A 24,859-nucleotide genomic window follows, 5' to 3' on the forward strand; every position below is an offset into this window, starting at 1 on the left:
CAGACTCCCAGCCTAGCGCTGACGGCCTCATAGACTACGCTACATAGGGATAGAGTAAGACTTTCCAAGCAAAGCTTCTTATCTCCATGCGAATGGAAGTTGTTATGTCCGTCCTGCCGGGCGCTAAACCACGCCGCTAATCTCCAAATCCGGACATAGGATTTTGTTGCTTCGGAGGTAACAGGGAATCATCTGCCACCTGCCCCTCTTCGACTTTGCTGTCGTACAGTACTTATATCCCCATCGCCTCCTCAATTCCTCCCTAAACCTCAGCACCAACATCAACTTACTCTTACCAATCTCCAAGACCCCCAAGATGACCTCCAACAACCTCTCAACATGCTGCATAACGGGTACCCTCCACGAAGGCGAACCCAAGGGTACAATCCAAGACATCGAGAACAGTAAGCCCCTGCTCTTCACCAAAAAACAAAAAACAAAACACAAGAGAGAATAAAAGAAAAGAGGAAAAAAAAGTCCTTTATTAAACCCCCAACAGTCTCAACCTACATCACCCACCCCTCAACCTCCACCCAAACCGCAACCAAAAAAGCAATCCTCCTGCTGACCGACGTAATCGGCCACCGCTTCCTCAACGCCCAGCTCCTCGCCGACCAATTCGCCGCCGCCGGATATGTCGTCGTCATGCCCGACCTCTTCACCGGCGACAGCGTCCCCCTAAACCGGCCCGAGGGCTTCCAAATCATGGAGTGGGCGAAGGGCCACCAGCCGGCGCACACCGATCCCATCATTAACACGGCCCTTAAATACATCCGGTCCACGCTGGGGTGTGAGCGGGTCGGCGGCGTCGGGTATTGCTTCGGGGGGAAGTATGTGGCCCGGTTTTTGAAGGTGGACGGCGGGTTGGATGTGGGGTATTCGGCGCATCCGACGATGATGACGGCTGAGGAGTTGGCGGGGGTGGAGGGGCCGTTTTGTGTTGCTGCTGCGCGTGAGTCTTCTTTCTTGCTGTTTTCAGAAGTTGTATTGGGGGGCGGTGGGGAGAGATTTGCTAACGGTGTTTTCCTGGGTAGAACATGATCCGATCTTCTCCGCGGAGAAGCGACGCGAGAGTGAGGAGATCCTGGGTAAGAAGGATCAGCCCTGGCAGATTAGTGTGTACTCCGATGTGGAGCATGGGTTTGCGGTGCGCGGGGATCCCACGGTGCGGCGGGTGAGGTTCGCGAAGGAGCAGGCGTTTCAGCAGGCGGTTGCGTGGTTCGGGGAGTATTTGTGATTGGGATTTGGTCGTTGAATTCAGGAAGATGGGGAGAGTAGGCCCTGAGGGGGATGGATGCCAAGGCTGGACTGGAAGTATCTTCCGAGAATGAGGCCCATTGCTTATCTTCAAGTTAGGAAGTAGTGGAACGAGAGATTTACCCTTCACCGTCAATGCTTTTCACATTACTCAGTCCATTTACTACGTCTATACAGCAGCCTGTCCCCCCAAAGCCAATCATATTGCGCAGCACCGGCCTTAATCTATGCAGCCGTCGATGATATTCCTCATCCGGACCGCACATCCTGGTAACCCTCATGCACGATTATGCTCTGCACACCAATCACTCCCACCGGTCGGAGGGTTCAGTCTGCAATAAGTTCTCAGCTGCAGAGCCCCCTCTTTCAATGATTTCACATGAATGATATGATATAAGAAACCCTTCCCCTAGCATAGCCATGAACTCAGTCAAACACCCCTCAATCTGACCAACCCACAGCATGTTCTCCGCTCTCCTCGCCGCCCTCCTCCTCCTAGCGGGCTGCTACCTGACGACAACCCTAACCTCGCGCAAAAAGCACCCGCCTCTGCCTCCAGGGCCTCCCCGTCGACCCATCATCGGCAATCTAAACGACCTCCCTCGCCCCGGCCAACAGGACTGGAAACACTGGCTTAAACACAAGGAGCTCTACGGTATGTTTATGTTTACTCCCGGCTCACAAGCCTGCCCCGCTCACAAGAAAACAAACAAGGCCCCATCAGCTCCCTCAGCGTCCTCGGCCAAACCATCATCATCCTCAACGAGGCCCGCCATGCAGTCGAGCTACTGGAAAAGCGCTCGGCGATCTACTCCTCCCGCCCGCAGCAGAATTTCGCCGAGATGTGAGCATTTTCCCTCCCGCTTGCAGTCTTAACCCAAACCCTTTCCCCGAATTTATCGAGCTGACAAGCAACAAACCCAGGTCCGGATGGCACAACGTGCTCGGCTCCGTGAAAAGCACCGACCGCCTCCGCGCGACCCGCAAGAACCTCCACCGCGAGATCGGGTCGAACAAATCGGTGGCCCGGTTCGATGCGGTGCAGACCGCGGAGGTGGGCCGGTTTCTGATGCGCGTGTTGGAGGCGCCGGGGCGGTTGATGGAGCATATTCGCAAGTTAGCACCCCCCTCCCCCTCTCCTCCCTCTTTCCAGTCTTTCTGTGGGCTATCGCTTTTGCAAATCCCTACCAGATCAAGGGAAAAAGAAGACAGACCTAATGCTCGGCCTTCAGAGAAACCGGCGCCATCATCCTCAAGATCGGATACGGGTACACGGTCGAGCCGCACGGCCGGGACCCGCTGGTCGAATTGGCCGATCGAGCCATGGAGGATTTCTCGGTGGCGATGTTGCCGGCAACGTATTTGGTGGATTATATCCCATTCTGTATGTCTCATCTTCCCCCTCTAACGATGATGGCTTGGTCTGGGTTGTGTTCTGATCAACTGTGGGAGGGGTAGTGAGACACCTCCCCCCCTGGCTCCCCGGCGGCAGCTTCATCCGCACGGCGCGCGGGTACAAGCAAACCGTCACGGCCTTCAGCGACCTCCCCTACGCCTTCGTGCGGCACCAGATGCACCACGCCAGCGGCCGTCACACGCCGTCCTTCCTGTCCAATTTGCTGGCGCACCAGCCCGCGCTGCCACCCGGCTCCGAGGCCGAGGTCACCGTCAAATGGTCGGCCGCGTCGTTGTATGCTGGTGGAGCGGATACGGTATTGTCAATCCCCCCTCTCCAAAACCTACCAATCCAGAAAACTGACGAAAGGGTGGGATAGACCGTCTCCTCAATTGCCACCTTCTTCCTCGCCATGGCCCTCTTCCCGGACGTGCAGCGCAACGCCCAGGCCGAACTCGACTCGGTCCTCGGGGCAGCGGAGCGGCTGCGGCTGCCCACCTTCGCGGACCGCGAGAACCTGCCCTACCTTAACGCCCTCATCAAGGAGGTCTTCCGGTGGCACCCCGTCGTGCCGATGGATATTTCGCACGTGGTGACGCAGGAGGATGAGTATAAGGGGTTTCGGATTCCGAAAGGAGCGTCGGTTTTGGCAAATATTTGGTTTGTTCTGCCTTTCCCCCCTTTGCTTTGTCCAGGTTTTTGAGTTGGTCGGGGCGAGGGGTGGTGTTTTTGGGACTTGATAAAATGGTATGCTGACTTTTTGTCGGGTAGGGCATTCACCCATGATCCGGATGTGTATCCTGATCCGGAGGCGTTTAGGCCCGAGCGGTTCCTGCCTGATGCTGCTGCTGCTGCTGCTGCTGCTGCTGCTGCACCCGGAGCTGGTGATGGCGATGAAGGCGGTGGTGGCGGTTCTGGCGTCCAACGAGACCCCCACCTCCTGGTCTTCGGTTTCGGGCGTAGAGTCTGCCCCGGACGGACCCTGGCGGATGCGAACGTCTACCTGACGATTGCGCAGGCACTAACGGTATTCCGGATCCAGGAGCCCAACGGAAACCCCGACTGGACGCCTGAGTTCCTGCCGGGGGTGATCAGTCATCCTGTCGTGCCGGCGGGGTTGAGGATCGAGGCGAGGAGTGAGGCCCATGCAGCGTTGGTGAGGGAGGTGGAGGGGGCGTATCCTTTTGAGAAGAGTCATTCGGGGGTGTTGGTCGGGTTGTCTTATTAGTTCTATAGTGGGGTGGTTGAAGGGGCACGGGTGAGGGTTGATTAAGGTATATAGTATTGGCTATTATACTAAAGAACAGGTGTTGGGGTATGCATCCCCCGGTATTATTTGAATATAGCATGTATCCTGCGGACTCCTGGTCGGAATGGATACTATTGCTCCAGAGCAGAGCAGCCCAGTGCCAAAACGCCGTTCTGCTTTTTGTTAGTATACCTTTCCACTGAGGCGTGATGTTTAGGGGTGACTCACCAAGAGGTTCACCTCGGAGCAGCACTGCGGCTTCGTTGTGCAGGTGGTGTCGTAGGGCTTGCCTATAACCATAGGGTTAGCATCAACAATGACAAACCACCAAGGAAACGGACGTACAGAGAAGACCAACGGAGCCGACAATACTGCTAGCGTTGATGTCCAGATCCGCAAGGATGGGGTCCAGGAGCGGGTCCAAGGGAGTGGTCAAGGTGCCGCAGCACAGCACCGGGGCGATGCACTGCGACTGGTCGACCGTGCTCTCGCTCGTGGTAGAGGTGGTCTGAGCGGCGACGCCCTTGACTTGGTTCTCAAGGGTCTGCGAGTCAGGTTTGGGGGCGGGCACGGCGGCGACGAGGCCGGCAATGGTTAGGATAGAGACGGTGAGGGTGAGCTTCATGTTTGCGGTTATTATTGCGGTTGTGTGGTTATGAGAGAGGTTTGTGATTTGATTGTGTTGGAGTGTTGTTCAGCTGGGGTGGAATGTGCTATTTATCTTCAGAGGAGACTGCGATTTGGGGCAACTACCATGAACGTATACAGCATCTCTATGAATTACTAGACAGTATCCTCCGTTATCGCAGTCGGACATCCGGATGGAAGAAGTCTCAAAATCCAGTCCTCAGCCAGTTCTCCATGCAAAGAACAACCGGCTGGGACGGATGCCGGCCATTGCAGTGGTGGCAACGCGATATTCACAGTCGATTCAGGATGGAAGTCGAAACCTGGCAGAGATGGCCATGCTGCAGGTACCCCGAAGGAAAGATGCAAGGCAATCTCAAAATTGAGGCATGTGGCCTCGGGCCTGTCATCCGCCCCTGTCTTATCAGCCACCCGGTCTGGGTGCTGTTCTGGTACCAAATCAGCGGGCGACCCACAGTAGCTGAACATCGGGGAGCATGATAACGATGCGTGTGAGCGCTGCTGTGGACCTAGATCTGTGATACTTGTGAGGTGCCCGTGGCAGAATTGAATTGATAAGTATCGATGGTCTTCGCTGGGCAAAAGATCGACCTTGTTTGATGGTGTGGCACCGATTTCGGATGCGCTCACACAATAGTTGACTTAGCTGCAGCTCCAGAAAGTACCTAGCAGCCTCGCGCATCACAGGGATATTGAGGTAAATAGACAGCGATTTTGTCGATCCAATGAACTTGATAGTCGATCATTGAGCATTTCGGACATTGCCACGCATCATCCCAACTCCACTAGGTTTGGCGGACGCATCTTGACTCCGCGAAGATCCCAGGAGAATGATCTGCATCATTATCAGCTCCGAACTTCAACTCAAATGCTTGGGCTTATAATTATTCATATTCATATAGATAAAGTAGTAAGCTGTTAGACCATGACAAATAGCAGTGCAGTCATGTTGAGAGACAGCATGGAAGCATTAACAGAATGTGCAAGCCTGCCAAACATTGTGGGCACAACACAACACTGATAGCGATAGGCAGCCCGATAAGTTATGCTCGCATCAATGACTCAGCAGCACACATCCACAATGTACACAAATGTTCAGTGGCGGTGCGACCCACCACAGCCACATGCCAAGCCTCCACCAGCCACAAGCTCGCGACACAAAAATTCCCTCGAATTGGCAAAGTCGATCTCATTTCAATATCCGTTGACCGACCAGCCCCTCCCCCAGACCACCTCTCCTATCTCGCTGGGTCGTCTTTTTTTCCCCGTCATCTTTCCCTTCAACTTCCCCCCATACACAGAGCTATACACATAATCATGGCTCCCATTTCCATCGCCGACATCGTCGCCGCCCTGCCGGCCGACGACACCTGGGGCCCCGCCTCCGCCGCCGACAACATGCTCGACGGCGTCCCCTATGCTCCTTTCTCCAAGGGTGACAAGCTGGGCCGCATGGCCGACTGGACGGCCGAGTCCAAGGACCCCAACCGGGCCGGTCGTCAGGCTTACAACCGTAACTTCAGAGGTACGTTGCACGATTCCTCCTGGCTGTGTTTCAACGACGAAAAAAAAAGAAGACAAAGAAAAGGGGACATTCCTGAATATCATAAAACTAACAAACATCAAACCCTCCAGACCAGCAAGTCTACGGCGCCGGATCCTCCAGCCTGTTCTCCGTGGCGGTCGCCGAAGACGAATCCTCCTTCTCCGTGGTCGACAACACCCGCAGCTCGACGAAGCGCACCTTCGGCCGCGGCGGCGGCACGGTGTTCCGCGGCCGGGCCCAGCGCGGCGGCGCCCAGCGTGGCGGACGCGCGGGCTTCCAGCGCGTGGGTGGCGGTGGTGCCGGTGGCCGCGGGGGCGCCGGCGGGGACCGGTACTACGACAACCGCAGCGGCGGTCGGGGCAACCGGGGCCGTCGCTTCGGGTGGAAGGACTACGACAAGCCGCAGCGCACGCGCGAGGCGTCGGTGGCCGTGCGGCCCGACTGGACGATGCTGGAGGAGGTGGACTTCAGCCGGCTGTCGAAGCTGAACATGGAGGCGCCCGAGGGCGAGGAGGTCGACTCGTACGGATTCATGTACTACTACGACCGGTCGTACGACAAGGCGCCGGTCAAGAACGCGGAGCGCCGGCTGCAGGCGCTGGACCGCGCCGCGTACAACGTCACGACCTCGCAGGACCCCGTCATCCAGGAGCTGGCCGAGAAGAACGAGGCGACGGTGTTCGCGTCCGCCGACATCCTGTCCACGCTGATGTGCGCGCCCCGCAGCGTCTACTCGTGGGACCTGGTCATCGTCCACCAGGGCGGCAAGATCTACTTCGACAAGCGCGAGGGCGCCTCCCTGGACCTGGTGACGGTCAACGAGAACGCCGCCGACGCCCCGCTGGAGCTGGCCGACTCGTCCGCCGCCACCGCCGCCGCCGCCAGCAAGCAGGAGGGCGCCGCCATCAACACGCCCAGCGCCCTGGCGCTCGAGGCCACCTTCATCAACCACAACTTCGCGCTGCAGACGGTGGTCGAGTCCGAGGACAGCAAGGTCGAGCTGGCGCACCCCAACCCCTTCTACAACGCCGCGGAGGAGACCGAGCCCCTGGCCTCCAAGGGCTACAAGTACCGGCGCTTCGACCTGTCGCTGGAGCGCGACGAGGGCCAGGAGCCCGTGCACATGATCGTGCGCACGGAGATCGACGCCATCATGAAGAACCCCACCGGCGGCGAGGACCAGCAGCTGGTCGTCAAGGCCCTGAACGAGTTCGACAGCAAGGCCCAGGGCTCCGGCGGCGCCCTCGACTGGCGCTCCAAGCTCTGGTCCCAGCGCGGTGCCGTCGTCGCCACCGAGATGAAGAACAACTCCTCCAAGCTCGCCCGCTGGACCACCCAGGCCATCCTCGCCAAGGCCGACGCCATGAAGCTCGGCTTCGTCTCCCGCGCCAACCCCCGCTCCGCCGCCGCCCACGTCGTTTTGGGAGTGGTCGGCTACAAGCCCCGCGACCTCGCCACCCAGATGAACCTCAACCTCGGCAACGGCTGGGGCATCGTCCGCACCATCGTCGACCGCATCCGCACCCTCGACGCCGATGAGGACGACGACAAGGTCAAGAAGTACGTCCTCATCAAGGACCCCAACCGCCCCGTCCTCCGTCTCTACAGCGTGCCCCCCACCACCTTCGAGGAGGATGAGGAGGTCGCCGCCGAGGAGCAGGAGGCCGCCGAGGAGGATGAGGAGTAGATTTTGGGCGGTTTTCCACCTCCATCATTATATCCTAGTCATGAACTTGGTTCGCTGTGTTTCTTTTCCGTCCTGTCCATGTCAAAAAGTTCTTAGGTTTATGAACGACTCTCATGCTTTCCAAACCTACTTCCTCACTTGGTAATTTCACCCTGTAGACGAACTCTGTCTCGTACATCGGCTCAATCTATTGTTGCATTTGCCCTACGTAAACAAGCACGAGATAAGGATGTATGGCATATTCAACGTTATCAAGCCTATCACAGCTATATAACTTTTTGTCATTCATTTTCCCGAACCCTACTTAGAATGATACGCCAAAGAGAAGACGCCCAAGCACCACTTAACGTCTCACTGCACAATCTCAAACCGCACCTCCTTCTTCACCCCAAAGACATCCCTCCACTCCACCCACAACCGCCGCAACTCTTCCACGTACATCCGATGCACTTCCTCCACATAAGCCTCGTCCTGCACATACCGCTGCTCCTTGACCGGAATCGGTTTTCCAACGACCACATGGATCGGCTTGCGGAACGGGACCGTCACCCCCCACCGTCCGCTAATCACCCGCGTCGACTTGCCGGTGATAGCCTTCCAGGCTTTCGCACCTGCCGTGAACAGGCCTTCCCGGCCAAAGTCTTGCTGCTTCTGGCCTTCACGCTCCCAGTGGCTCGAAGTTGCCTCACTCCTGTTTGCATCATCATCTCCGGGATACGCGACGTCAAAGACCTCGTTCTCTCCAAACGCCACCACCGGCACTAGGCTCGCGCCCATCTCGATCGCAACGCGAATGAACCCCCTGCGCACCCCCAACACCAAATCCATGCGGCCGGGACGGGCGATGCGCGCCTCGCGATCGCCACCCACGCAGATGGTGATCGCCTGCCCCAGTCCGTTGCCGTCGTGGCCGCCGGACGAGAGTAGCTTAATGCATGACGCACGACTGACGCTGCCGATACCCAAAGAGAGGGCGTACTCGCGCAGCAGGGGGGCGCGAAGGACTTTGTCCGACACCAGGAGAGTGTGATTGAGACCGGGAAACAGCGTGTCGAATCCGGCGCCTTTGGTGGCGAGGGCGCCGATGGCACCGCGGATGGAAATGCCGTGGGGGTGGTACCCGAATATGTACTTTTGATAAGGAGCTAAGGGAGTGCTGCGATAAAGCTTGAGAGGGAAATAGTTGGTGTAGAGGGACCAAAGAGGAGAGTTTCGAACGGCGGAGGACGGGGAAGGAAAAGAGGGGAGAGAGGTGGGAGGTAGATAGGTGATCAGGAGGACGTAGACAGGATACAAAATGCGAACGAGGAGTGGAATGGGAAGAGATGGGAGAAGGACGAGGATTAGAAGAGCGTAGCCGAGGATAGGAAGGAGGATGGAAGTATTCGTCGTAAGGGCGACGAAGAGTGTGCTGGCAGCAGTATAAACTCTGGTTCTCTGGTTAGAAATCGTGAACACTTGATATGCATTTTGAAACCGATGCAGGGAGAGGAAACCCACTTTAAGGTTGCATATTTGTCCAAACGAGGTGGATTGACGGTCTCTAGAATACCTCCGAACTTATTCCTGATCGTGCGCAGCTTGTCCTTCGGATGCTGATTGACTTCTGGGATCGGTAAAGCCATTCTCTCCGGGTGGTATGCCAACTCAGCGATCTTCTCGGCACCTATCACTCGTCCTTCTCTTTTGCAGCACAGTACAGATAGTTCTTTTGCCTTGGCCTGCATTGTGACATTGCCAACAACCCTGATCAGAGCCCGGCCGAGCTCATCTGCATCCACTGCTGGAGCAGCTGTTTTGTTCGCGTAGACGCCGATTTTGAGCCACTCTGTACGCACAGCATTTTCATAGCAGTCTTGCCAACCTGGAAGAACGACGTGAGGTATGCCAGACCTGGAACGTATTACTATCTCTACTCCGCTGAGTCAAGGAGTGAAACTTACTGAATAGCCTCGTACCATGAGTTCGCACCACCATGATGCACGGAACAGACAATCTGCCCTGTCTGCAACATTGCCAATGGTTCAACCTGAAACCATGGTTGAATGCGCACCCGGTCATCTTTGATCTCAGCAGCCAGTATTTCTTCCGCCTCTTCAAAAACATGCGCGCAATCCTGCGTATGTTTTGGAAGCTTCCACAGTACTTGGAACTTATCCGTCCGTGAGTCCAGAAAACTCCTCACCCCTGAAGCAATATTTCTAGCCATCACTGGATCTGGCGCATACAAGGTCCCCAGGTTGATCAGGATTGTGGGTGCCTGGTGGAGCCACCGATGCAGCTCCGGATCCTGCACCTTGACAGGTGCAACGGGCAATAGGATGGGACCACAGGGGAGAACATTCTCTGGGACCTCCATCGGCCAATCCAGCTCTTTCAGACCTGGAGCCAGATGGAATCGGTCGGGTCGCCACGAATCCGCAAAAGGGAATCGGCCCTGGATACCATGCCGCTTCCGCCATTCACGAATCTGTCGTTGACGGCCGCTACGGCGGTAAAGCTTGGCAACATCCATGGCGGCTCTGGTGTTGGAAGGCACAAGGCTCCAGGGAAGTGGATATGGAAAGTCAGTCCCTGGCCTAGTGCACAGTCAGCCATATGCGTTAGTTCATTGGGAAAGCATAGCGAATTACAAGGGAAATTTCCACGCCCATCCAGCAAAAGGCTGGAGCCCATACACCACATGGGACAAGGAGGTCGTATAAAGAACAATAGCCTGGTGGCCCGCATTATACGCCGCGTCTCGTCCCTGGGGGAAAAAGCAGTCGACGAGGACAACGCTCGGTTCGATAGCCTGGACTATCTCAAGACAGCTGTCATACACCTGCAGATACTCTTCCTCATTCCAGGCCCAGATTTCCTCAAAAAGAGATTTGAACCCCTTCAATGCGCCTTTATAACCGGGAGGATGGCAGATCGTACGTTTTCCTGTGCGTGCAAAAGCCTCACTGTTCGAGGGGCCATTGAGAGGGTGAAAATGAATGCGCGAGCGAACTCCGTCGCTGTCGAGGCTGTTATCTACAAGCAGCTTCTCGATGCGTGGTTTCAAGGTCGGAAACGAGGCGATATGCACGTCGGTGTCACCTCGCACCAGCAATTCATGGGATAATGCGAGAATCAGGTTCGTCTGCCCATGTTCACTGTTGGCAAGAAATAGCACGCGGGGTCTCTGTGCTGGTAGCGGTGATTGCGGTGGGGATGGAGTCTTCTTGCGAGTACTGCGACGCCGAAAGACAGGCGCTTGTTTTCTGGAGGTCCGGGACTTCTTCATGGTGGGCGAGTGTACGTGCGTGCGGCCTCACTGCATGTGCTGCATGTAGAACAGCCGACACGTTCTGGGCAGAAGTTGGAGCACATGGGGATATAAATGGGACTGTCAATCAAGGAGGTGCCTGGCTTGGACGCAAGGTAGACAACAGGGAGGAATGCTCTTCTGTTTCAAGGGATAGTGGGATAGTGGGATAGTGGAGGGAATGCCATGGTGCAGGGGAAAGGAGGGGTAGCATTCGCATGCTGTGAGCTTAAATTTGAGCAAGAAAATAAGCAAAGGAGGTGTGAAGCTGAGATGAATTGAGTGAAAGAAGTAGCGGATGATAGGAGGATAGGAGGATAGATAGTTTAGATTGCCAGAGTAGTAGTAGTAGTGTAGTAGTGGTAGCAATCTCCGGACCCCTGGTAGATCTACCCGAGACTGCTGATTGTCGGGGAGATCTTCCCCAGAAAGAGGGAATGCAGCTTTTTTTTCATTCAGCCCTGGGCCAAGACCGGAGTATAAAAGATTCGAAACCGCAATGGGAACGTGTGTGTAGCTCGAGAGTTTTGCCAAGGGAAAAGGGAAATCCAAAAATCAGAAAGAAGAGTATGAAGCTGATGAGAGATGAGAGGATGTGGGAGTGAGTGTAAGAGAGTCTAGCCCTGTTAGTCATCGCGCTAATGCTCCCAAAGCTCTTTCTTTCTTTCTCTTTCCCCGCCTTCAGTCCAGCAAAATAATCATCCCTCCAAAAGATCTACAGCCAGCTTGAACTTTCCTCTTCTTTACTCTGTTTCCTCAATTTAAAGTCAATTCATTCACTTCTTCCTTCCCCTCCCCCTAGAGTCTAGTGATACCACCTAGTCATCTTCGAACAAAACACAATGCCTGAACAAATCTCCCATCGGTCCAAGCCTCGTCCCACAGCCTCCTGTCTTCCCTGTCGTGCCCGTAAAGTGAAAGTATGTCTCTCTCTCTTCCGTTCCTTCCCCCTTTCCCCTATTTGCTTTATCAGATATATAAGTATCATTACCATTTATCCAACTTAATTCCTTCCCCTCCCCAAAGATAAACCGAATCCACCCACCTACCTTTAAAGACCCCAGGTCTATCAGTCTATCAGTCTTCATTCAACCTATCAGTACATGCATGCCCCTGTAGCTTCATCGAACAGCATAGAATCCCCAAAACTTTCTCCCAGCTTCACCATCGGGAACCACTCTCCCCAAAGACAATCGCACCTTATAGACCTAACATTAACAACCCCAGTGCAACCGCCTCACCCCCTGCGCCACATGCGTGGCACGCAACACTCCGCAAGAATGCAAGTACGCCGCCCCAGATACCGATCGTCAAGCCATTGCTCAAGCCGAGCTGATCGCGGGGCTCCGAAGCCGGGCGAACCAATTACGCGGTCAGCTGGGCATGGCGCGGGGGCTCGAGATCTTGGAGATTGAGGATCAGCAGCCATCCCCAGAGTCAGACAGCGAGCAGGAAGAACAATACGCCTCGATCGAGAACGAGATCGGAACCGGGGCCCCGTCACGCAAAGAGGAGGATCAGTTGGCCGAGCTGGAGGTGGTGTATGCGGCGTTGAGATGGGGAACGGGTGCGACAGTAGAGGAAGTCATCCGAAGAATTCGGAAAGGGGATCCCTTGGGGGGCATTGCTCAAGGAGTGGAGTTGGGGATGGGTCCGGGATTAGAAGACGGTGTGGTGGTCCTGGATTGATAGAAGCGGTGGTCAGTCTGCCCAGAGAAAATAGAAGATATTGCATATATCTAGTAGTCATCATCACATTGCGTTACAGGACATCTTCAGTGTTGCACAGTTGGTTGTACAGGGCGTGGTGGTGCGAGCTGAGTTCGAACACAGCAGCTCCCATTACGCAGCCACCCGCCGACAGAAACAGAGAGGTGGGACGAGACCACGGGATGGCGAGGCCAGGCGCAAGTCAGGCCGGCGTCAAACGGCACAGAAACAGAAATCCTGACGGATCACCACGGATTATGTACAATGTCGTTGGAAGGAAGGTAAAGGGGAAAAGGAAAACAAGAGAGGTGGAAAAGAGAAAACCTGGGGCTCCGCTAGTACTTTTCCTCATCAGTGCCAACCATGACTAGGATAGATCATCGCCCGGATTGCAAACATGCTGCTCGGCTTTCGTATCCAGCACACTGGTCAGGCAATCCATAAGCTCAAAGTCTTCCACAACGGCCCCAAAACCATAGCAGCGGACCTTGGTATTGAGGGTTTCGACGATGATTTTGACGTCTTCCCGAGTCAGCCGACCATAGAGTTGATGATTTTTGAGGCATTGCAGCGCCATGATCGGCGTGATCTGCCCCTCCGTCACCAATTGTCGGCTGAGATTGAGGAGCGTGGTCAAATTGACGTGCGGCAGGTCGTACGTCTTGTGTGGGTAGGTTTGCTCGTTCGTCGTCGTGGCGATGTAGCTGGGGGGTGGACAGGTGGCCATCAGCGCATGCCCTGAGAACGGCATGTCTTCATCGTCCGCCTCGGTGATCGATCGGCGGCAGAGGTAGTCGGTGTGTTCTCGACAGGGCGATTCCAGTCTGGATCAACGTCAGTCGCATGGGATCCGTCACCAAGAAAACACACTTACGTCAAGATGAAATCAATTTGTAGCTGAGGATCCGCCTCGAAGATGCCGGGTAGCTGGATCGGGGCGCGGCTGGCGGGAGCGATCTGATCAAGAGTGGCCAAGGCGTCACAGGGAGCGGCCTGATAGGCTGCTTGAGGCGGCGCCAGCTCCTGAGTGGGCGACACATCGATCTGCTCAACGCCATGCGTACTCGGACTCAGGCTGGCAGAGACCGTCGTGGGCGGCGTGGTGTAGACGGGACCTCCGTTAGGGACGACATTGCTCGGCTGCGAGGCGACACTGCTACTGGCAAAAGGACTCGAATGATAGCCCATGCTCCCGCGTTCCGCCTTGCGACGTTCGAGCTCCGGCTCGAAGTTGATACCGTGGGCCACAAGAATTTCTTTCAGAATATTATTCTCGTCGGAGAGCGTTTGCACCATGTCCCGATGTTGCACGACCGTTAGATTGGCGGCCGAGATCTCCTGCGTGTAGGCCTCTCGCAACCGGGACACTTCCGTCTCCAGCGATCGGATATACTGTTCCTTACGTTCCCGATGTGTTCTGCGCCAACCGTTTGTATACAAACAATGATTACCCCAGGTGGTCCGGTTACGTACCTCTGGGCCTGGCGATTCAGTTCCTGTCGTCGGGTCATGGCCGGTTTGCTATCCGGCTTCGGACCTCGTCGTTTTGCCGGTTGCCCATCTAGCGCGGGGAGGGGAAATTAGAGCTGATAAGGTAAACGGATCGGACCGTGAGCTCACACACCTCGCGTGACTTTCTTCTGCGTACCACCAAAGAACTTGAGGAAATCGGCGCCTATGGTAGAAGGTCGAGATCCGGGTTGGCCTATTGAGTCGCAAGTTAGCTGGAGATAACGCGACACAGTCAGGATACGAAAAGCGGAATGAGTGCAAGACAGTCGAGACTTTTTGAGTCAGAGCCAATGCCACACTGACTTCCACAGCGCGAACCACGGAAAGACGGGTCACGGACCATCAAGCATCTGGACCCAGAAAAAGCCGAAGAAGAGGCAAATCTTGGAAAAATGATCTCAGAGAAAGAGGAGAGTGAACTTACTCTGTGAACCATCTGGCGGAAGTGTCTGACGATTTGCGTTTGTGAGGTCCAATGGCATGGGGCCACCGTTCATCGAGGCCATGGTGGTTGTCGCAAAGAAGAATGGAGGAAGCGTAAATGCGACCGGCGCAGTCAGAATAGAATGGTGAGGGAGTGCGTGTGCGGTGGACGAGGAAATGACCGTCGATAGAGGTGGGTGGGCGGTGGTGGGAAGAAGAGACGCAGAGAAGTAGAAAAGTAGCAGGTCAGAAAGTAGACGGACGACCGAAAGATAGAATAGATCGAGTGTGAATCTAAGACAACTCCAAGCTGGCCCATCTGGACCGTTGTCAGCCTTAAAAATCGCGGCGTTGGGTTTGAGAAGCGGGTGGATGCTGGCCGTCGTCCAAGCGTTTAAAGCTCCGACTCTACCACGCATGGAGAATTGGATTGTACCTACCGATGGATGGACAGTCGGCTGTGTTTCCCCGTTGGGTGAATCCCCGGGATTGCGAAGTATGGATGAGCAATCACCACGAGCACCCAATCAGTATGGCTGAAGGGCAGATGAGGTGAGGAAAACAATTTTTGTCCACAAGACTGGTAAAGGAGGAACGAATGTGAAGAATCAGAGGATGGGGGAGGAGAGTGCGAACGAGAGAGAGTGAGTGTGAGAGTTGTGTTTGAGTGTGAGAAAGAGTGAGAGGAGGGGGAGGGGAGAGATCAGATGGATAACTACTAGTTAGCAGTGGCAAGAGTGACAGAGCTGGAATTGGCCTGGCCTGGACTGGACGGAAATGAATCTCAAGCAGAGTGATTGGTTCTCACTACAATCAAGACTTGAAAAGGAACAAGGAATGACTGATGATGAAAGGGGGACTCGGCATATGAAAGATCTCACTCATAAGCTCTTTTTCTTCTTAGTTTTTACCTAGGCTGTTCCCCACGCCTTCTTCAAATCCATGCATGTTCTGTCGGGGAAGTGCCGGGGACCATTAGAAAGATGGAGGATAATACCGGACTAGGTAGTTACTAGCTACTACTAGCTAAGGAGCTCAGGCCAACTGATTTTGTACATACTCGTACTTTGTACTCCGTACATAACTGTGCATCACTTTCTACCCTCCGATTTGATCAATCCAGCGGGCAATAGCAATTGACATTATAGGTCTACTCGAAGGAATCCTCCGTAGCACACCAGATCCGATCGTGTCTCGGCATTTCCACCCGTCAAGTTCTGTGAGTGTTGTGATTCGACTGCTAAATCTGGTTAGAGCTTCAATTCACTCTTTCCTTTAACTCTCCTGCAGCTCAGTATTCGTACATCGTACGAAAAGCAAAACGCCAAGTGGAGCAGGAAAGTGGATTCGATCGGCCAAGGAGAGGGAAAAAACGGGCAACTGGTCACCGTCGATAGGCGGCTAGACAGACACCCGCCGAGGCTGCCACCACCATCTCTAACCGACCGCAACGGCCCAGCAATTGTTCAGCTTTCAAGATGAAAGGCGTCCATAGCTCTAGGAGTACCTGTAGGTTACGGAGTACGGTTTCAAAGATACTCTTCTAGGTCATGTCAATAGGTAACAATTGGATTGATCTTCTTCTTTTCAGCGTCGCAGTCGGGTTTGTTGGTTGGTTGGATCGATCGTCCCTGAGCCGGTGCTACCGCCCACCTGTGGTCTGCTGTGGAACGCCTGCCTGCCTGCCTGCCTCGCTTGTCACTCGGGGACGCAGCCGGCTTGACATCTCAGAAATTCCGGGACGCCTGTGCAACATCAACGCGTCGCCAATAATGCCTGGGACCAGTTGTTGAGCGCAGTCTCTGCTGCGCCCTCTTGCCCTCTTTCTCTTTCCTTCGACTGACCGGTAATTTTCATGTACTATTCTTGACTCTGTTCCATATTCCCAGTCTTCCATTGTGTCTTCTCCACTCCGAATTGTTTACCTTTATCAGTTCAGACCCATCAGCTCCACCGTGCAAAGAAAGCCCTCAGTCTAATCAATCTAGTGGCCCCGGTCGAAAGTGGTGCTACCGTGCTAGTATCCGTTGCGCTCCATTAGTGGCAGGAACCGCACACTTTGTTTGATTGTTATGGTACGATTCCCAACGCTCCGGCGGTGCTGCGTCATTATTGGATCCGAGTCGAGCCCACACCCACCGCAAACTCTCCTCTACCGGCCTTTTCAGGTACATCGTTGGTTCGTGGATGGTTTGTCCGTACAGACCAATGGGGGCAGCTGTTGTGTCACGTATCTGTGGCTGCCGCAATACTGGTGCTTTCACATCTGTCACTTGCTAACTTCGACCGATTTGATTAATCCGGTAGATCAGGAGACGAGCGCCTTCTAATAGCGCCGGTTGTGTTCACGTATGCTCGCATCCTGAAGCGTGAATGATCCCGGACCGTGCGGTGATCGAAGCTAATCGTCAAGGCGCCTTGTGAAGGCCAGATAGTTCGAATCACTTTTGATTCGCAATTGCATTTAGAGCGGCATCGCTTCTGACAATCTCTTCAGAAGATTACTGAGTAGTGCAAGTAGCAACGTATGTAATTGTTCCAGCAACCATTCAGCAACACGTTCCGGTCGCAGATCGCGCCCATAGACTAGTTATGGACTATGTGTGGCAGGTAAACCTTCTATGACAGTCAGCGAATGTGACGCAGTCACTGAATAGGATTTGTGAGCGATAGAAGTGGCCTTGAGGCAGTCTCCAAAGCTCAAGGCTCAACAATCGGCAAACAATAATGACGATCGTCGGTAGATGGTCACTCAATGGAGTTAGTTGAGTGGTCTGCCAGACCGAAAGCAAAAGCCGAGACAATACCGACCAGGCTGTCCTGGATCCCGGGATTGTCTATCTTGCCCAAGTGTAGTTGAGTGGATTTTGAGAACTTGAAGGAAACTTGGAGATGCGCATGCGCCGGAACTATCGAAAGGTGATCAGCGGCCTAAGGCTAACAATCTGGCCCGGACGGGCAGGCGGCGAGACTCAGCTCTTTCTCCGCTCGGCCTTTGACCTTTGCCCCTCCTTCTCTTTCAGCTTCATTCCCATCCACAGACCCTTCACCTTGACCGGACAAGAAGGTTTAGGGAAGGGATTGAAAGCCAAAGCGAGATCCACCATGTGCGCGCAGGGATTTCGTCCATTGCCTCCCCGATGCCATGCCCGACTCCGAAGTCCTCATTCACATCTCCGCGCCCGGGACCGTCCGTGACGATGCACGCTATCGGGCTCAAGTCGAGGCCATCCTCGCATTCCAGGCCTCCACCCGCCAAGTGATCACCTTGCGATCGGACAATGACCATACCGATGAAGTGAACACCGCCGACAGCGCACAACTGGCCGCCTCATCGGCGGCAGTAGGATCGACCGCGAACGTCAATAGTGGTGAGGCTGACGATGATAATCGAGAGCTTAACACTGGCTCTTTGCATATACTCCATCGGCAACCAGAAACAATACCAGTCTTGGCCGGGGTCTTTTCACCTGGCCAGCGAACTCAGCACGTCGCCGACTCTCTCGGAACCCCCATTAGTGTGGTTCCAGACTCGCAACCCGAACAAACTCAGCAGGATATCCTCGCCTTGCAAGAGATCAATTCTCCTGTCACTGCCACCGTACGCGCTCACAGATCGTCGCCACCTATAACGGACGTTCCTCCAGCGAAGCGGACTCGGGTCAGTCCGCCTGGTATACCTGAAAAACAGGGAGATGACGAACCCCTGCCCGGAAGCCAAAACAAACCAAGTTATAATCAACCGTGGCATGAGCACGCACAATCCACCCCATCCGTCCCTAACCTCTCTTCAGCACTTGATACCCCTTGCCACGACACGCCCTCTACGAAGAATGCCCTAGTAACGACGCCCCTCAAGATCCACCCGCCATTACCCCCAGTCTCCAGATTACCCTTCAAAACCCACATCACTCCAACCCTCGCGATGCTAGCCACGCGTCTCCGCTCAGGACGAACGTATACCCCAGTCAAACAAACGCGAGATCTGGACCCCCTCGAACGAGGGTACTGGTTCCTCCACTTAACTCTCGTTCCATCCGAATCCTCGCCATCACCTACTGCACCCGATGGCAATTCCGTCAGCACCAACACCAGTACAACCTGGGACGTCTCCTTCTTCACCCGCTTCTGGACTTTTTTGTCCGATTTCATCAACAAGGAGGGTCGTGCAGGCTGGGGCGTATGGTGCATTCTCGAGGATGCGCAGCCACCAACATCCCTGCAGGAACCCAAACAATCGACCCCCGAACCCCCCGTTTCCCTGCCAGGTGCAGCGGCGGTAGAAACGCAGCGCTTGACGCTCAAAGTCTACGCGTGGGGGGAGATTGCCTCACATACATACCTACTCTTGTTTCTAGCTAGTGAGCGACGGATCCGGCGCATGGGGGCGCAGTGGCGCGACGGAGGTGATGAGGTTATCATAGAGATGCCGTAGCTTCCCCCCCTGGTACTGTAGCAGATCTGACCAGGGAATACTTTTCTTGGACGTAGTTGGCTACATTGGCTATTCACCTACTTCTAGTATATAGATTTCTTTCACTCGATACCCAATATCAATTAGGTTTTCGTTTTCGATCGAGCTCGAAGATACCATAAGCACATGCACGCAGTGGTTCTTCCAACGTCGGATGGCAGATATGCCGCCTCTCTTCGCGGCAACCCTTCCCCGCCCCCCTTTCCAAGCATTCATTCGTGTCTTATCATTTTAGGTAAAACCTAAAGACACAGTCTATTTCCAAGCACTGGGGCAGTCAAGTACAGTGATTGGGTAAATGACACCCACCATCGAACAAAGTCCTTGTGCCGGCACAGTCCAGACAATAACCGTAACAGGCTCCGCTGAGCCCCTCCGTCTCTGGGAAGAGGCTGAACCAGATATATAGGGCCAACAGCCTTTTTAGGAGCAGCACCCAAAGCGAGATTTCGCCAGCCAGCCCCGTCCCGCGTTTAGAGCCAATCCTGCCAGATCAACAAGCCTCACTTTACCCAGACAACCCAGCACGTGGGTTTCCAGCATGAAAAGCAAGGAAGTCCACCTCAGCATGTTCAGAGACTCAAGTCGCGCCATGGTCAGCGGTAGCGGGTCCGTGAGGAGAGTGTGCATTACCAGAAAATAAAAAGATTACACGATTTAATCATGTAGCCGAGCTGTTGAGATGGTAGAAGATATGGTTGAACCAAGTCTCGAAATCCATGTTGTCCGGGTGCGGATCAAAGGTCGACTGAGAGTCGGGAGTAGCAGTGTTACCTGGACTGCGATAAGGTTCGGTAATGTCGGGGAGCATAGGTAATGTAGTGGTGGTGGTGGTGGTGCTGCTGCTGCTGTTGCTGCTAGAGTTCCCTTGTGTGGTCTGGCCAAATCGGAGCACATCAGCCACCGCGCGATAGAAATCCAAGTCCAGGTTCCCCTCCGAGGCAAAAATTGCATCGATGAGGGTAACGCCTCTCTGCGCGAGAATATCGCTCTTCTGGTCTGCGAGGCGGTTGCGTGCGGCCAGAATCGCCAGCCGGAATTTATCGGTCTCAGGGCCTCCGGTGCTATCCTTCGAGGCGACGCTGACCTCGAAGCAGAGGATGATCGCGGCCGTGATGCAGAACGCGGAGTGCGTCCAGACGAAGAAGTCGCCCTCGTTGATGATGGTCTCATGCTCGCGTAAAATGGTCAGTGCAGCGGCAACACATGTTCGTCGGGTGTGCTGATATGAAGAAGAGTGGAATGACAGGAACAAAAATGGGCGGTGGATCATGATGATCTTTTCCGCGGCCGTGATCGCGAGACTGCGTCGTGCTATCCCTAGCCAAGGAATTTCGAGTTCTTTCTCAGCATCGGGTTGTAACAGAAAGCGGGGGAAGCCCTTGACAACGGAGCGCATTCGTTTGTCCAGCAGTAGGACATGAGCATACTGCTCTCGAAGAGGCTTTGGCTGGCCCATCGACCCCAGCCCATCGATCAGTGATGGCATCAGATCTGCAATTTTCCGTAGCGCCCGCACATAGCTACTCACCGTTGGGACTGTTTGCGGCATGTCGGTCAGGTCGTAGTCGTCCGCGTTCAACGGAGATCCCGTAGAGTATTGCGAAGGCGAGATGCTATAGGTATTGGTGAAGGGGATGGCGAAGTGATCTTGAATCAGCATCTGACACCACACGCGCTTTCCCACTTCACGCTGTACGGTCTCGATCCACGCCTCCTCGGTGTCTAGAGATGCTCCGCGCGCCTCTCGTATTCGATGCACCCCCAGATATTCTGCAATACGTACGGCTGCCTTGAATAGGGTGGCGTTCAGCTGACTCCGGCCCAGGTTATGGGCAACCTCAGTAGAGATGACAATCGCCTGCAGCGCATATATCGACATGTCCTCGAGAAAGTGACCGGCATAGAGAGCTTCCAGCATAGCCGTCAGGAATTGATCCGCTGGAGGCATCATGTCTAAGTCGATATTGACAGCAGCTTTAGCTCGGCTACTAATGCGCATAGCGAACACAGTCGCTCCAAGAACCGAAAGGTAAAGAGCCATCCACAATGCGTGATCCATTTCTCCGGTACGCCAGAACTTCTCACACTGTTCGAGAAATGTGGGTGCATGAATGCAGTCATGGTGCCAAGCCATATGGCATAAGTGGAAACGGATAAGCTTCTCTGCAATGGAAGCATCCAGACCGAGGTCAAATGAACGTTGAGAAGAGCGCGGATTCGCTCTGGAGACTACGGGTCGGCTATACTGACATCCACATTTCAGATGTGGAAAGCATCCGGCAGAGTCTCTGCCCCATGCCAGATGCTCGATGGCAGTCACTAATGATGAACTCGCTGGCTCCACCGGCTCAGCATGGTACTGTGCTTCATTTGGTCCGGGTGGTAGCGGAGGTTCGGGCACAGGTGGCTGGGGGTCGAGTGAAGTTTCCAATCCCGTTTGAAGCCGAAAAATTCTATTTCGAACTTTTGATATGATCTGTGGTAGCTCTAGCTTTGCTGTAGCGGATGTAGATTCAAGAAGCAAGTTCAAATCCCCGACCAGTGAGTCGAGGAAGTCTACTTCAGCTCCATGTCGCGCTGCGCTTCGCTGCAACTGCACAATCTCACGAGAGCAGCTGAGCCTCAGTCGACTGCATCGGGTACAGGGGATGGTCTTGCTGCATTTTCGCTTGCTTTTGGTACATTCTAAAGACACGAGTTATTCGCGAAGTCCAAAGAACTGGCCCATGGCAACAGAGAGCCACTTTTACTCACCTCGACATGCTAGAGGCTGGCGTTGTGAGACGCGTCGAGATTGTGTAGGCACAGTCGACATCGACCTGTATCTACAGCGATAAGAGTCCAGGCAAAAAGAAGTATTATTTGGAGATCAGAGAGGCGCAGAAGCGAATGATTAGACCACGGTGCAGCGGGGCAGTCGGTTGTCCGACCCGCACAGAGCATGCACGTGCTGAGTCATCATCGTTGTGCACCTCACAAACCTCACAAACCTCACAAACAACACTCTCGCTTCGCAATCTAAACGGTCTAAACACTACAGTACAAACTCTCACGCCTCCTTTATCTTAATCCCAGATGGCTTCAAGAACTATAACCAATCCGTCTTCATAGCCTACAGGTCATGACCCCCTTTCTTGACCAACGTCACTGGTCCCTCATACTCCCCTCTTCCCTTGACCACATACATGACCAGACTCAGGATGAAAATAGCCACGAAGATCACCACACTCCAGTTGAAGTTGTCAGCCGCAACAGGAAGCTCACTCGGCCAGAATGACCAGAACAGCGCGAAGAGAACATATATCAATCCAATGATATTCACAGCCAAACCATAGCGGCCAAGCCCCCAGCGAGCAGGCGGCAGGCTCTCCGGGTGATAGAGCTTTCGCCAGATCAGACAGCTCATGGAGATGGAATAGGAGAACATGAGCGCAGCTACATTGAGAGATACCACGGCATTGAAAGCGGTCTCGGAGCCAATGTTGATCAAAGCCAAGAGAGCACTGAAAACGCAGGTCAGGATCACCGAGTTGACCGGAAGCTTACGCTTCTCGTCCACCTTAGCAGTCCATTTTGAGAACGGCAGTCCAAGATCACGAGCAAAAGAAAATGTTTGCCGAGCGGTGGAGGCGTTGAACAGAATGTTGCTGAGAATCACAGGGATCAAGATAATCGCCATCAGGCCATTGACTCCGGACGTATCAGTTGCCTGCTTGAAGACATAGATCAGAGGATAGCCTGACTCGTCGTTCAGGGCATCCTCGACGGAAGGAGTCGCGAAAAGCATGGTAATCAGCACAATCAACGCCAGGATTGCATTGGCGAAGTATGACCATGTGATTGCAATGGGCACATAACGACCGGCGTCCTTGATTTCCTCCGACATGTGGGCTGTTGCATCCGAACCTAGTGAAGTTGATCAGTCTCCAGCCTTCTTCCTTTCTAGGCGATAATCACTTACTCAGACAGCCATAGATTGCGGAGAGTTGGCCCACCATCACCGTCAGCCCCATCGAAGAAAATCCGCCAAAATTTTCGAATTTGGTGAAGACCGCTTCAGCCGACTGCAGGGGAGCCAGGACCCAAAGCGATACCACGATCACAACCCAGCAAAGCACATGTGTAGCGAGCAGCACATTCTGCATGCGGGCCATGAGTCCCGAGGCGTACACGTTGAAGTAATACGCAACCAAAATCATGGCAAAGACAAATAGGGTGCCCTGCCAACCCGTAGCGTCATAGCTAGGGTCTCTGACGCTGATCAACCCTTGTATGATGGACCCTGTCAAGTAGGAACCGGAGGCCGTGCCTGCTTGCCAGGCAAGGACCGACATCCAACCGGTCACATAACTCAGAAACTTCTGATACCTGGCCGGTGCGAATTCCGAAACCCAATGGTACTGGCCGCCAGACGTGGGAGCCCTGAAAAACCACATAGTTAGCTCATCATGAAAGGTTATTAGCTCGGGCTTTCCGATTCCTTACATCGATGCCATCTCAGCCAGGGAAACGATGATGAAGCCGAAACCCACGGTACTCCAGACGTATGACCATAGCATCCCTGCCAGCCCGCCATCCTGCAAACCTTGATAGTTGGACCTGTCTCTCTGTGAACACGAATTCGAACGAACCCCAAAGCTGAGGCCATGGATTTCTTACAGCAAGATATATTCCCAGGTGGCTTGCAAAACAGCAGAGAAACTGAGCGCTGCCAGCGGACGGATGTTTCTCTATGGGTTGCAATCTTTAGCAAAGAATAGACAATTCCAAGTGATGCTGATGGCACTCACCTTAAACTGCTGGGCCTTGCCCATGCGATCCATCTCCGTCATATCATAACGTGTTCCCTTGACTTCATCCACATCGTTGGCTTCATTGACCTCCATGCTCTGGAAGCCGGTCACCACAGGCTCCTTCATGTTGTATTGTTGCAGATCTTGTTGATTGGCCATAGTATCAGGTTGCTTGAATGCTCAGGATGGAGAAGACATGAAGGGAGCAAAAGGGGGGGGTCACGACCCAAAGGAATTTCATAGCAATGACGACCGGAGACTGCGGGGGAGAAATTCGGACAAGGAATCAGGGAAAGGGGCAAATCACGCCAGCGCCATGCAAATTTGCCTGAGACCGTTCTCCGTACCGGGGTTACGCAAGTTAAGGTCGACAAAGGACTGCGTTGCAGAACTAACGAGTTTAGTGGCACTAAAACCTCGCCTGCGCACGCCTCGATATCAACTAGCAACGGTCCGTCCGGCGGAGCAATTTCTGATCCCTGCACTCGCTAATCAACAATAAACTACTAGATTAACATGCTTATCTTAATTGGGATAGGCTTAGCCTAATTGTCTCTCAGTCTCCACCTAAAGATTAGTCTCGACCTTCCCTTATCTATTACCACCGCTTTTTTTTTCCACCTCGGCACTAAATCGCGGTCCGGTGCTAGTTTCTTAGGGTTCGGCCAACTGCCTTTTGGATGCCGCCAAGACTAATCCATGCATCGACTGAGTACTTCGAGCCTATGCCACAGTTCAGCCACGCTGCATCCTGAATTTCGAACGCTTGAGGGGACCAGCGGACCTGACCAGGGGGAGTCGCAGGTTCTGACCTACCATCAATCGTATCGGCACTTTGCCCTGAGGTCGGCTCCCGCGAGGATGCTTGC

General features: G+C 54.2%; 10 protein-coding genes across 10 annotated transcripts; 5 read left to right on the plus strand and 5 right to left on the minus strand.

The window, feature by feature from the left end:
- The first annotated feature begins 273 nt into the window (after window positions 1–273).
- ASPACDRAFT_1858429 (dienelactone hydrolase family protein) lies at window positions 274–1,392 on the plus strand. Its single transcript, XM_020197611.1, has 3 exons — window positions 274–404; window positions 500–952; window positions 1,035–1,392. The coding sequence occupies exons 1-3, from the start codon at window positions 317–319 to the stop codon at window positions 1,235–1,237; spliced, it is 744 nt and encodes a 247-aa protein (XP_020054045.1). The 5' UTR covers window positions 274–316; the 3' UTR covers window positions 1,238–1,392.
- Window positions 1,393–1,692: 300 nt separating this feature from the next.
- ASPACDRAFT_1890252 (cytochrome P450) lies at window positions 1,693–3,904 on the plus strand. The gene is made up of 7 exons (XM_020198571.1): window positions 1,693–1,912; window positions 1,972–2,101; window positions 2,182–2,373; window positions 2,490–2,641; window positions 2,716–2,969; window positions 3,033–3,313; window positions 3,425–3,904. Exons 1-7 carry the CDS (start codon window positions 1,720–1,722, stop codon window positions 3,879–3,881), a joined length of 1,659 nt encoding a protein of 552 aa, XP_020054046.1. The 5' UTR covers window positions 1,693–1,719; the 3' UTR covers window positions 3,882–3,904.
- Window positions 3,905–4,033: 129 nt separating this feature from the next.
- Window positions 4,034–4,527, minus strand: ASPACDRAFT_62678 (hydrophobin family protein; the record flags this gene model as incomplete). Its single annotated transcript, XM_020203811.1, has 3 exons — window positions 4,034–4,075; window positions 4,131–4,192; window positions 4,248–4,527. The coding sequence occupies 3 exons, from the start codon at window positions 4,525–4,527 to the stop codon at window positions 4,034–4,036; spliced, it is 384 nt and encodes a 127-aa protein (XP_020054047.1).
- Window positions 4,528–5,867: 1,340 nt separating this feature from the next.
- Window positions 5,868–7,783, plus strand: ASPACDRAFT_62679 (eukaryotic translation initiation factor 3 subunit D; the record flags this gene model as incomplete). Its single annotated transcript, XM_020203812.1, has 2 exons — window positions 5,868–6,075; window positions 6,186–7,783. 2 exons carry the CDS (start codon window positions 5,868–5,870, stop codon window positions 7,781–7,783), a joined length of 1,806 nt encoding a protein of 601 aa, XP_020054048.1.
- Window positions 7,784–8,018: 235 nt separating this feature from the next.
- Window positions 8,019–11,054, minus strand: ASPACDRAFT_1882284 (uncharacterized protein; the record flags this gene model as incomplete). The annotated part of the gene is made up of 5 exons (XM_020198282.1): window positions 8,019–9,212; window positions 9,284–9,676; window positions 9,727–10,362; window positions 10,417–10,952; window positions 11,019–11,054. The coding sequence occupies 5 exons, from the start codon at window positions 11,052–11,054 to the stop codon at window positions 8,135–8,137; spliced, it is 2,679 nt and encodes an 892-aa protein (XP_020054049.1). The 3' UTR covers window positions 8,019–8,134.
- An 863-nt stretch (window positions 11,055–11,917) lies between these two features.
- On the plus strand, window positions 11,918–12,764 carry ASPACDRAFT_45807 (Zn(II)2Cys6 transcription factor domain-containing protein; the record flags this gene model as incomplete). Its single annotated transcript, XM_020201682.1, has 2 exons — window positions 11,918–11,995; window positions 12,303–12,764. The coding sequence occupies 2 exons, from the start codon at window positions 11,918–11,920 to the stop codon at window positions 12,762–12,764; spliced, it is 540 nt and encodes a 179-aa protein (XP_020054050.1).
- flbB lies at window positions 12,698–14,490 on the minus strand. Its single transcript, XM_020205662.1, has 3 exons — window positions 14,259–14,490; window positions 13,660–14,202; window positions 12,698–13,609 (listed from the first exon to the last, which is right to left on the minus strand). The coding sequence occupies exons 1-3, from the start codon at window positions 14,294–14,296 to the stop codon at window positions 13,153–13,155; spliced, it is 1,038 nt and encodes a 345-aa protein (XP_020054051.1). The 5' UTR covers window positions 14,297–14,490; the 3' UTR covers window positions 12,698–13,152.
- Window positions 14,491–17,820: 3,330 nt separating this feature from the next.
- ASPACDRAFT_1890257 (uncharacterized protein) lies at window positions 17,821–19,155 on the plus strand (the record flags this gene model as incomplete). Its single annotated transcript, XM_020198572.1, has 1 exon — window positions 17,821–19,155. The coding sequence occupies exon 1, from the start codon at window positions 17,866–17,868 to the stop codon at window positions 19,153–19,155; it is 1,290 nt and encodes a 429-aa protein (XP_020054052.1). The 5' UTR covers window positions 17,821–17,865.
- Window positions 19,156–19,855: 700 nt separating this feature from the next.
- Window positions 19,856–22,012, minus strand: ASPACDRAFT_32732 (uncharacterized protein; the record flags this gene model as incomplete). The annotated part of the gene is made up of 2 exons (XM_020199900.1): window positions 19,856–21,882; window positions 21,952–22,012. 2 exons carry the CDS (start codon window positions 22,010–22,012, stop codon window positions 19,856–19,858), a joined length of 2,088 nt encoding a protein of 695 aa, XP_020054053.1.
- An 83-nt stretch (window positions 22,013–22,095) lies between these two features.
- ASPACDRAFT_123596 (uncharacterized protein) lies at window positions 22,096–24,478 on the minus strand. The gene is made up of 5 exons (XM_020196663.1): window positions 23,988–24,478; window positions 23,857–23,927; window positions 23,683–23,796; window positions 23,159–23,619; window positions 22,096–23,103 (listed from the first exon to the last, which is right to left on the minus strand). Exons 1-5 carry the CDS (start codon window positions 24,147–24,149, stop codon window positions 22,310–22,312), a joined length of 1,602 nt encoding a protein of 533 aa, XP_020054054.1. The 5' UTR covers window positions 24,150–24,478; the 3' UTR covers window positions 22,096–22,309.
- Between the last annotated feature and the right edge of the window lie 381 nt (window positions 24,479–24,859).

The sequence above is a fragment of the Aspergillus aculeatus genome (assembly GCF_001890905.1).
Source record: "Aspergillus aculeatus ATCC 16872 unplaced genomic scaffold ASPACscaffold_13, whole genome shotgun sequence".
NCBI classification, from domain to species: Eukaryota; Fungi; Ascomycota; class Eurotiomycetes; order Eurotiales; family Aspergillaceae; genus Aspergillus; species Aspergillus aculeatus.